Here is a 12,756-nt window from a genome sequence, read left to right as displayed (position 1 = left end):
AGGAAGTGCAGTATGCTCAAAGGAAAAACAATTTTACTGAAGATAAATTTTAAAACAAATAATAAAGAGCATGAGGAAATAATCTCATATGAAGTCAATAAATAAAAATATTAGGACCTCAAGAAAAAAAGATAAGGAGAATATGAAAGGAAGGTTTAGAACTAGGGGCTGGTGAGGTGGCGCTAGAGGTAAGGTGTCTGCCTTGCAAGCGCTAGCCAAGGAAGGACCGCGGTCCGATCCCCCGGCATCCCACATGGTCCCCCCAAGCCAGGGGCAATTCTGAGCACTTAGCCAGGAGTGACCCCTGAGCATCAAACAAGTGTGGCCAGGAAAACCCCCCCCAAAAAGAGCTATAAAATGTGCATTTTTCTGTTCTAAATGCACTATAATATGTTGTATTACAGGAAATATAACAAGAAAATACATATATTGCAGAAGAAAGGAACAGGAACACTATAATATGTGCATTTCCTGTTCTAAAGTCACCATAATATGTTGTATAACAGGAAATATAACAGGAAAATGGACTATAATATGTTGCAGAAGAAGAAAGAACACCAAACAAATAAATTGATAACTTTTCTGAACCATAAAGAAAACACAAGTTGGGGCCGGGTGGTGGCGCTAAAGGTAAGGTGCCTGCCTTGCCTGCGCTAGCCTCGGACGGACCGCGGTTCGATTCCCCCGGTGTCCCATATGGTCCCCCAAGCCAGGAGCGACTTCTGAGCGCATAGCCAGGAGTAACCCCTGAGCATTACCGGGTGTGGCCCAAAAACCAAAAAAAAAAAAAAAAAAAAAAAAAAAAAAAAGAAAACACAAGTTCTCAAAACATGAATCCCATGGAGGCAAATAAAATGAAGATATAGAAACAGTAGTGACACCGAGGAACCATTGAGAGCAACTAGAAAGGTTTTAATACAAATGAGTGCCAAATGACTTTTCTACAGCCTTTATAAAATACAGATGACAATGAATTTACTAGTCCAACTGCTGAGATAAAATAAATGTTAACCTAGATATTAATTTTTTAAATTAAGGTAAAATATATTTAGATGCTTGCCTTCATGCAGCTGACAATTGTTAGATTTCTGGCACCATATATGATCTCCCCCAAACACTTCCAGGAGTAATCCCTGAGCTCGGAGCCTAAAGCAAACCATGAGCACAGCCGGATGTGGGTAATTTGAATGTTTAGAATCTCCCAAATGGTAGTGGTACAACTTTCTTAATATTACACTAAAAGAACATAATAAAGTGCATATAATAAGAAGAAAGACTAATAATATAAATAACTTTTGGAGAGAGATTGGGCCATATATGGTGCTGCTTACTTGTGGCCCTGTACTCAGGGATCACTCCTGGAAGTGCTCAGGAGATCATATGTGGTTCTGAGGATCTAATCTGGGCTAATCAAATGACCTTTTAGGACAGAAATGGTGTCTGAGAAAAGTACAGGGTTTAGGTTTCTTGCCTTGCATATTACCAATTTAAATTAATCTCTGATACAACATACAGTTTCCTGAGCATCATCAGGAGTGTTTCTTGAGTGCTGCCAAGTATTACTTTAAAACAAACATTAAAAAAAAAAAAAACAGAAGCTAAAACTTTGAAAAAAGAAACAAGGAACATCTCCAATATTTTAATTAAAAGAAAGGAAAGTTTTTATCTTTTAAATATTCAAATAATTTAATAAAAATCATGTCTCTCTGCCTGGTTTTGAAGACCTTCAAAGAATCCTAACAAGATCCCACAAGATCCTTAATGCTCTCAGAGACTTTTCTATATGCCTTAATGGTGAACTCATGAATGAAATATTACTGCTTTATTTCCATATTGTGTATTGACATAAGACCTTGTCATTTGTTTTGAGGGTAAAATGGAGAGTAGAAAATAATAGCAATAACATTTAAGAGTCTATGTAAATTTATTGATGCATTTCAGATTCATATATTTTTATTGCAAATATGTAAAGCTAAATGGTTCTATCTTAAAAGTCTACTATACCATCAGTAGTGATGTCAGGTAGTAAACTAATGTAAAATGGAAGTGTAAAACATTGAGTGTTTTCTTCAAAGTAAACTTTTGGGGGATTCTTAGGCAAAATTTTATTCAGAAATATGTTGAATAAGTTATTTTCTTTTTATTAATTTTCCCTTTTTTTAATTATTGTTGGTTTATATCTCAATATGTATGCACCATACCAAACCCACCACCACAGATCTGAACCATTCACCATATGCCTTTACTCATTTCTCTAGCATCATAGCACTATCTCCTTCATAGCACTATCTACTATAATTTTATTTAGAATTTCATAGTGATTTTTGTTTTGGTTTACTTTACTCATTTCTCTAGCATCATAGCACTTTACTCATTTCTCTAGCATCATAGCACTATCTCCTTCATAGCACTATCTACTATCATTTTATTTAGAATTTCATAGTGATTTTTGTTTTGTTTTGTCCTTTTATTTTGCTTCTTTAATTTATATCCCACATGTAAATGAATACATGTTTTTATTTTCTGGTTTATTTTGCCTAGCATAATCACATGAGGCAAGTGGTAATTCCTAAGTGGTAATTCTTACTCAGTTGCACTGGCAGCTCAATGAGAGGCCCAAGGATGTAGTTGTTGTTCATGGCCTGTGATATCAGGAATACCTAGGCTACTCCTAGCAGTGCTAAGGGGTCTCCAGGGTTGCACCAGGCATGAGGAGCTATGTAGTGCTAAGAATCAAACCCGGTCAGATTCACTTAGCATAACCTATACTATCTCCCAGTCCTAGCAAAACAAAAAACAAAACAAAACAACCTGAGTAGTATTTTATTGAAATATATAAATATATATAATCATTCATTTATATTATTTAATATATGTATTGAATTACATACTCAATATACAATATCAAATATTGCATTTAAAATATGTATAATATATTAATATATATTTATATATAATCATCTTTACTCATTCACCTGTCAAAGGGTAATTACAATATCTGCAGTTCTTGTCTATTGTGAATTTTACTGTAAGAAACATAGAGGAATATTTATGTTTTCAAACTAGTGCTTTTTTATTTACATATAAGTTCTGATATGTGGAATTGCTGGATCATATGCTATTTTTATTTTCAGTTAGTTTTATTTATGGATAAGGTACACTCAGTTATGCTCAGGGTTATGCTCCTAGTGCTGTCCTCAGGGATCACTCCCAGCAGTACTTTCTAACCTGAGCATAGGTGGGGTCAGGGATCTAACCAGGGGTTGACCATTTGCAGAAAAAGCACCCTCCCCACTGTACCCTTTTGTTAGCCCCTATTTTTTTTAAATATCTATATCAATTTCCTCAGTGGCTATACCAATTTATAGTCCTACCAACACATAAATTTCTTTTTTCACACCCTTGCCAAACTTATTTCCAGTCTTTTAGCTGTAGATCACTCATACAAACATGAGATTATTGCTCATTGTCATTTTGATTTGCATTTCCCTGATAATAAGTTCTGATGCTCATTATTTCATGCTCTGTATGTATGTCTTTTTAGGAGAAGTGCCAATTTAGATATTTTTTATGGCTTTATTAGCTTCTCCTAGCCCGTAGATTGCCTTTTTAATTTTTTGTAGTGATTTATGTTTTGTTTGTTTATATATTTGTTTATCTTGTAGTGTCAAGGGTGGATTCCAAAGCCTCAGATATGTGGTTAGTGCTTACCAGTGAGCAATATCCTACCTTCATTTGTGCTGATTTCTTTCACTATGTACAGAAGCATACTAGTTTGATGAAGTTCCATTTGTTTATTTTTGGACAGTTAATTTTTATTTATTATCTATCAGCATAACTTTAAGAAATTGAAATATTTTATTGTGAAATTTTATGCTAAATATTTTAATTCTCCCATGCTGAAGTAAGATAACAGAAATCATAATGAAGAAGGGAAGACAGTTCCACAATACATGAAATATGTAATATGTAAAGGGCTCACTCAGCAATAGAATTTGTTTGAACAAATTTCCCTTTCATAGGTGTAGGCAACATTGATATTGGGTAAATAAGATTAGCAGAATGTTCTGCCATCTATGAACTTTGGAAATTACTCCTGCCCAGGATCTTTTCTATTATTTTATTTTGAATGGTATTCATTTGAATATTACAGTAGGAAGCTATCTACCTGGGAAATATTTAGAAAGTAGTTTATAAGTTTGTACTGTTGTATATTTTGTATAATATTCTTTCCTATCTGTTGATCACTTCTCCCTACTCTTATATTTATTTATTTTTAGTTATATTTAATCTTTTTTTTGTTTTGGATCACACCCGGCACCACTCAGGGTTTACTCCTAGCTCTATACTCAGAAATTGCTCCTGGCAGGCTTGTGGGACCATTTATGATGCCGGGATTCGAACCACCATCCTTCTGCATGCGAGGCAAATGCCTTACCTCCATGCTATGTCTCCAGCCCCATATATTTAATTATTTTAAATATTTATATTATTTAAAAATTTTCTAACTGACCTCAACAATTAAGAATAATTTTATTCACCAAAATAACAATTTAATAACAAATACTTAAATAATTCTATAAATGTGGCAACCAACCTTTCTGAAGAATTTCCTACATGATCTTATATTTGATGCCTCAACAAAAGACCATAGTCTCTTTTTACTCATTACCAACCTTGTTTAATCTGTAGTACCATATATAGTCTCCTGAGCTCTCCTAGAAGTGATCCTTAAGCATGGCGCAAGGAGTAAGCCTGACTTACAACCAGGTGGAGGCTCCTTTTCCCAAATAAAATAATGTTGGTTGTTTATAGATATATTTTGTGAGAAAGATGGATCTGATTTTAGTCTCTACTTCTGATCAACTTGCTTTTGCCTTCTTTCCTAGGAAGTGTGTAGAGAGCTCTGGTGTCTCAGCAAAAGCAACCGCTGTGTTACCAACAGTATACCTGCAGCTGAAGGAACACTCTGTCAAACTGGGAACATTGAAAAGGGGGTAAGCTGAAATGATTTACTTGCTCTTTGACATGTAAGCTTAAAATACATTTCTGGTGTTGGTACTTAGCCACTCATATATTATGCATACAAACTTAAAGTGTACTTAAGAAAACAATAAATTTCTAATCTGATGAGTTACCATATCTTGTATCTGCATATGCATTTCATTTAGAAAATTACAGTGAATAATTATTTCCTGGATCATTTTTACTTTTCTGTATGAGTATGTACGAGTTATATTTGTACAAAGATTCCAATAATTTTATAGTCAAATATATAATATAATATAATAAAAATAATATAAATTACTTAGCTACGTAAGTTCAGTTTTTTTTTTTTCAGGTAATTCTCAGAAAAATCATGTGGCCTAAAAGAAGATTTTATAACTATATATTTTTAATTTTATTTGTAACATTTTTATTTATAGTATGAGAAAATGGAGCAATAATATAATAATAATTAAAAAATTATTGAGCATAGAAATTGGAGATAAATAATTTTAGTTTCATCAGTCTAGTTTTCAAGAAAATATCATTGCCAAAAATGGTCCAAGTGCATAGGAATAGTTTGTACTATCTGAAATTCCGTAGGGATTGCTATATACATATATGGATTTTAGAATTTATTGCTATGAGCTGAATTTACAATAATAACTACTACTGTCATCTGTTCTCAGTTCTGACTTCTTCCATGTTAGTTGGGCTAGTTTCAACAAAGATTACAGTGAACTTCAGCTTGCAATCTGATGTTTAAATAAAAAGAATGAAAGCTTTTGGGCAGCTGTCACAGTTTATTAATCCTTGCTGACGGCTTCATTCAGGACCCATGACCTAGTGCCATGTTGATGGCTTTTCCATGCTGAGTTTGGAAATGTTGGCAAATTATGCTAAATGTATAAATTGATAGGGTCATTTTTAAAGGATTAAGGATTTTTTTTTAATACTTTATAAGTATCCAGTAAAAATACAGAGAACTTCACATACTACCAAAAATTCCTTCTTTCTTTTTCACTAAAGAAATAGAAAATATTAGGCAGTGCATTCTTGAAATAAAGTCTAGGTTTATTTTGGATCCAACAATTCTTGTCAATGACAAGTAGCAATTTACATCAATCTGTACTTAAAAGAAACACACAACCATAAAGGAGAGACGTCACAGTGAGGATCTGTTTCTCTGTCATTGATTGATCACTACTTTTGTGATCTAGTTCTTGGGTCACAGTTGCCACTGCCTAGAATAATACTATCACTTGTTTTATCAAGGGTAGTGAGGGGGTGAGGTGGAGGGTTCTGGGGACAAATCCAGGGCCTCATACATGCCAGTAATGCTTTCTACCACCGAGACACATCTCCAGTCTTTATTTGACTTTATTTTTAAAACCAGAGCATAAAGAATTAATTTTTGAGCCAGAGCTATAATACAGCAGTTCTGTTGTTTGCCTTGCATGCAGTCTACCTAGGTTCAATCTTTGGCAATCCTATAAGGTCCCCTGAATTCCACCATGTGTGATCTCTTAGCACAGAACTAGGCATAATCCCTGAGCACTACTGAGTGTGGCCTAAAACCAATCTCTCTCCCCACCCAAAAAAAAAAAGAATTTAAATTTTAATTTAAAGGAATCTTTAATGCTTTGAAACATCTTAGATCTGAGGCATATTCTAATAATAATATAATCACTGTAAGCAAATCACAAGTTATGGATATATAACAATAGATAGCACAATCATATTCATTGCTTATATGGTAAAATGTTTAGATGATAAAAATGTTTCATTTGTTATCATTAGTTCTTAATAGTAGAATTCTCAAAATATCTGGTCTTACAGATCTAAATATATGTGATAAAATGAAATTTTATTTAGCCAATTACAGACAACTTTTTGTTTTTGGTCTGGGTCCAAATACAGAAGTGTTCAGTGCATATCCTGATCTGTGCTCCAGAAGTCATTCCTAGTGCTGCTCAGTGCTGAAGATCAAAGCAGGATTGATGGCATACAAGTATATTAACCCTTTTTTATATATTTGGCCCCAATTATAGGAAAAAAGATATTCTTAGGGGGTCCTAGGTGACTCATGTAGGAATACCTACCTAGAAGCATTAGCTTGATGAGGTCATAATCCTGCAAAAGTGTCACATGTCCAAGTGCAAACTTAGTGGTTCTGTTGTTTGGGATCTGTAATACCACAGCAAAGTGTGTGATCCCTAGTACACAATAACCAAGGATATTTGAGTGCCTCAACCAAGAGACAACCTCTAGTGAGTACTAAAGCCAAGTATGTGTAAGCCCATACTATTGTAGAAATAACCACAAAAAAGGAAAAGGAAGGGGGCCTAAGATACAATACAGCAGGCAGAGTGCTGGCCTTGCATGTGTCAAACCTGGGTTCTATCCTTATCTGGTCCCCCTAGCCCATCAGGAATGATCCCTGAGTGCAGAGCTAGGGGAAATCATGAGCATTGCTTAGTATACAACCTCTCCAAATTAAGGAATGTTGAATTGGTGAAGGGGGGAGTGTTCTTTTTTATAACTAAAACCCAACTACAAACATGTCTGTAATCATGGTGCTTAAATAAAGACTTTTTTAAAAAAAGGATGAAAAGGAAGGAGATAAATAATAATAACTCAAAATATTTTTAATTGAAAAAAAACCAAAAGATTACTTACAAATCACTCTTAATAACATTAAAGCTTTTAAAACTTTGATAAGCATATCAATAGAAAATATATTTCTTAGAATAACCACAGATGAGAAAGAGAATAAAGTTGATTAAAATAAAAATAATTGTTGTTGCTATTATTGGGAGTGCCACACCTGTGGTGCTTGCAGGCCAGACCACTCCCAGGGTTCTTAAGGGAACCTCACAATGCAGGATATTCAAATCCCAGGCTTTACACATACCAGTGGCTCTACACTTGAATCCCCAGATTGGAAACCTAAAGATAACCTGATGTAGCAAAGTCTTGTATACCAAGATGTCATTCCTATTAACAGCAGTATAGTTTTAGAAAGTCAAATGTATTTCCAATCTAAAATTAGTTAAAATTAAACAAAACAAATCTTAGCCATTCTTCCCTAGACATAGAAGATTGATAGACATCTTTTAGGAATGGCACTACCAAAGCTAACAATGAAAGAATGAAAGAAAAGAAAGAGAGAGAGAGAAAGAAGAAAGAAAGAAAGAAAGAAGAAAGAAAGAAAGAAAGAAAGAAAAGAAAGAAAGAAAGAAAGAAAGAAAGAAAGAAAGAAAGAAAGAAAGAAAGAAAGAAAGAAAGAAAGAAAGAAAGAAAGAAAGAAGGAAAGAAAGAGAAAGAAAGAAAGAAAGAAAGAAAGAAGAAAGAAAGAAATAAAGAAAAAAAGAAATAAAGAAAGAAAGAAAGAAGAAAAAATAAAGAAAGAAAGAAAGGAAAGAAGGAAGGAAGGAAGGAAAGAAGGAAGGAAGAAAGAAAGAGAAAGGAAAGAAAGAAAGAAAGGAAGGAAGGAAGGGAAGAGAGAGAGAAAGAAAGAGAAAGAAAGAAAGGAAGGAAGGAGGGAAGGAATGAAAGAGAGAGAAAGAAAGAAAGAAAAGAAAGAAAGAAAAACACATTATAGACAGGATAAAATCCTCACAATATTCTATCATTAACTTAGAAGTTTATGAAAAATATTTCAAAAATCTAGACCAGCATACATTTTTACAAAAAAGATAGAAAAAGTCAGAGCTAGACATGCAAGCTAAGCACTCCTTTAGTTTTTGCTTTCTATTTTATTAACTGCATTTGCCATATTATCTATTTATGAATTTTTGTTGGTGACAACTTATCTTTTTCCATATGAGAGAAGCATGTTTACCTTTGTCAAATGCAGCTTTTTCCTCTGAAGGCTTTATTTATTTGAAAATTAAAGCAGAGCTCAGAATTTGATGCAAATTAGAATAGCTATGCAGAATAGTGATAAAATTAAAATGAATCTTGTGTGGTGTTTTGGGAATTGAACTCAAAGTCCCACACATGCAAAGCATGTACTCATTGTAGAACTACATACATAGATCCATAAGGTAAAATTTTTCGTTGATATGATCAACTTTGTGTGACAATCTCTATTCTTATCTAAAAAAGTTGATTCTCATAGTAACAATGATGACAATGTTGATAAAATATATTTAAGGTCGAGTGAAGAATTCATATTTATTATTTTTAATACTGATAAAAATCCCATTAGATAGGTACTGTCTGAACTCTATTTTACTGATGAGGAAAGTAGGACCATAAAGTGTATTGCACAGCAATTTAGTAGCAGAACTTGGATGCAAGTTCCAGTTCTTTCTGATTCCAAAACTATAACTTCATTCTATACTGCCTCTGGTCTTACTCTATCTTCAGATGGGAAATTTTGCAGAGAAAAAAAGCCAATTTTTATTGTCACAGGAAAAAAATTGAGTCATTGAAACTGATGTTACTACTAACAATATACATGACTATTTACTGCTAAGAAGAGTTTTACACTTCTTACTGTAACAGCTTGTCATCTCAGAAATCACAATAAGAAGATACGTTGGACAGAAAATAGTGCTAAGAATATACAGTTCTGTTACAATTGGCAAAAATTGTGAACCTCTGCTTTAAAAAATAAATATATTCATATTCATAGGGTTTTGTGATTATGGAATGAGATATATAACAGTGAAATAATAACTAGAATATCACATATGATATATATGATTTGAACTTTATGACTAGAAGAAAATGTTACCATTACTTTCATTGGTGTCTATCAACCTTAGATGATGGCTGGCAGAAAATTCTTTGTCAAATTGTCTTATCTAGCTGTAGAGGCCATCAGAAAGTATAAGCATTTTTATGTTTATATAAACATCAGGATCATGAATGGAATATCTAAAAATCTCTGCTCTTAACACAAAATTTTACAACTACCCTCATCAAAAGGTTCCAAAATAAAACCTACATCCTGTCTAGCCAGTAGGATAAAACCAAAGCTGCTCATAGATTTTTTTTAAAAAACAAATTGTTTAAAAAAAGAGTGGAGGAGGGGAAATATTGCTCAAATGATAGTATAGACATATCCAGAAAACTAGACCCACGATGATCTCTTCAAACTCTGGCTGCAAAAGATATGGGATTCTTGCCCGGCGGCTCAGCTCCACAAATGTTCCATGTAAGTATGGGAACTGTTCCATGCACATTTAGCAGATGGAGTAGGAAATATGGCCAAAAAATTAAAAACTGATCTTTGGGTGAGTCCTGGGGGGTCTGACATCGTTATTACAGCTATTGGATGTTTGCCTGAATAAGCCATTCAAGGATTGAATAAGAACCATATGGTCTGAATGGATGTGCTCAGGGACAGTAGCATTAACCAAAGGAGGAAATTTGATGAGCCCAGACAATGTGCTGGTGCTGTGCATCTATGGGTCAGACTCCTACAAATTAATCAATATAATTTCAGCCAAAAGAAGTTCCCTTTGACATGGCATTAGCAATCGCTCTTGAAATAGGAGTAGGAGGTATGCCACATTTGATAAAACAGTAAACAGATTTAGGTAGTAAATCTTCAATACTAGTGTTGACATTGTACTGAACAGGATATTAAGGATAATCAAAACCCAATTCTTGTGAGATCAGATGGTGACCATGAAAATTCCTAATACTTGGTTTGTTGCCAAAAGATTCATATAATGATTCTACAAGACCCAGTTAGAGGTATAGTCAGTATCTGGGCTTACATGTACATGTAATGTATTTGCATGGGAAGTAGGACTGGATTAGAATAGGATTATTATATGCCCTTCTAAAGCACTAGATATCTGCAACCTTAGATCTTAATTTATGTAATATAGACTATTGTGTGTTTTGACTGAATCCCATGCTGTATACACAGGAAGTGAAGACATAGTAGTAGTTCTTCCAAATGCTCTAGAAATTTAAATCGTATGGGATGACAAGTTCTGATTTAGAGTTTGAGCTAAAATCAGCTATAGATTTTTGCACCTGCACAGTGGAAAGATAAAACTTAATAGTACTGTCCTCCAAATCTCAACTTTTCTGACTTGAGAAGAATATTTTATACTGAATCACCAATATCAGTTTTCTAAACATTTTAGGATTTCCTTAGAGGTCTCTTTCTAGATCCTGGTTTGATCTAGTCTTGTCTATTGTATAAGATATTCCATATTGCCATCCTAAAAGGACCCTAATTTAGAAAAAATAATTTAATACCATATAGGCTCAGCTTGACTGTTTTCTTTATAGAATTCTGAAAAATTCTTAAAATTAGATTGCTTGATTTATAATATATCTTTCTTGAAGCCAATTCCCCACACAGATAATAAAATTCAATGATTTAAGAGCCAGAGATGTTTAATGAATAAGATAAATTCTGAAGATAAGATAAATTCTTAATAATTCTAATGATATAAATTCTAAAGGAAGATCGGAGTGTGTCATTTTGCTAGGTAGTATTAAAACTTCATTTTAGAAGGAATTTTAGGAGTGTGAAAATAAAAAAACTGACCATATAAATTTTTAGTTCAAAAATGTAATTGTTGAAATTATGATTTTGCCCTGAATCATGTTAAATACACCTAAATAAGAAAAAAAGAGCCAGATATATCTAGTTTATAAATATAATTTATTAAAGTAGCATGACTAATAGAAGAGATCAGAAATATTTAAATTGTATGTACCTTTGAAAATAAATATTAGAAATTGGTTTCCATCTGAAAAGTTGACTTTTCTTATTTTAGAAATGAAGTTCTTCTATGCCCGTGGTAACAGCACTTTTACAGGTGAAACAAACTGAAGCCAGGGTAGGGGGTAGTGTTGATGATAAAACAACTAAACAAACAAAAACAGTTGTGTACTTAATGCTGCATTATTAATGGTATACCTTAAGCATAATTGGAGTCCTCTAAATATTTTTAAAAGTTTATTAATTTTATTTAATTAAATATATAGTTAATTAATTAACTATGTAATTAACTTTGTTATTGATGATGATTTTAATCTTGTGGTGGCCAGGACTATCCTATACTTGGCTGTAGTGCTCACAACATTTTGTATTCCTTTGATTGTGGTTCTTGTACACATGTTTACCTGGCAAAAACACTCTAAGTTAAGGCATACAAGTTACCATGTAGTACTCTCTGGGGGTACTACACACCTGAAACTGTAGTGTTCACATGTGTATCTTAAGGCATTTATTAAATTAGCATCTTTTCTTAAAATCATGTACTATACCATGATAGTTCAGAAATAAGAGAGAAGTAACAAATATTCCAAAGATTCTTTCCTATAATCAGTTCAAGGAGTTGGAGAAACTAAAAAGAACAAAAAGAATACTTAATTTTGTCAGAGAACAAAATAATATAGTCTATGAAAGTCTTTGAAAAGTATGTCTGCATAGAACTAATGTCTATGCTTAGTCAAACCCAAATCATATTGAAATAGAAAACAAAAGAAAAGAGATGCATATTATGCTTTGGACCAAAATATTGATAGTGTGAGAACTCAGATTTATACTACAGACCAGATGCTGGCTGAAGCTGTTCCTATAGAGACTGAAATTAACTTGTTACTTAAGTAATTCAGTTGTTAAATTAGATACTAGTTAAGGAATATTTACTGTGATTATTTTTTCATCCTTTATGCACTAATCTTTCTTTCTTTTTTTTTTTGGGCCGCACCCATTTGATGCTCAAGGGTTACTCCAGGCTAAGCGCTCAGAAATTGCCCCTGGCTTGGGGGGACCATATGGGATGC

At 33.2% G+C, this 12,756-nt stretch overlaps 1 protein-coding gene across 1 annotated transcript in view; it reads left to right on the top strand.

The window, feature by feature from the left end:
• ADAMTS6 (ADAM metallopeptidase with thrombospondin type 1 motif 6) overlaps positions 1-12,756 on the top strand; it is a 267,510-nt gene that overhangs the window by 152,148 nt on the left and 102,606 nt on the right. Inside the window, 1 exon segment of the mRNA XM_049768834.1 lies at positions 4,890-4,997. Within this exon segment, the coding sequence (XP_049624791.1) occupies positions 4,890-4,997 (108 nt within the window).

The sequence above is a fragment of the Suncus etruscus genome, chromosome 2 (genome assembly GCF_024139225.1).
Source record: "Suncus etruscus isolate mSunEtr1 chromosome 2, mSunEtr1.pri.cur, whole genome shotgun sequence".
Classification (NCBI taxonomy): domain Eukaryota; kingdom Metazoa; phylum Chordata; class Mammalia; order Eulipotyphla; family Soricidae; genus Suncus; species Suncus etruscus.
Note: the sequence above shows the minus strand (reverse complement) of the source record. Positions and strands in the feature narration are given on the sequence as shown.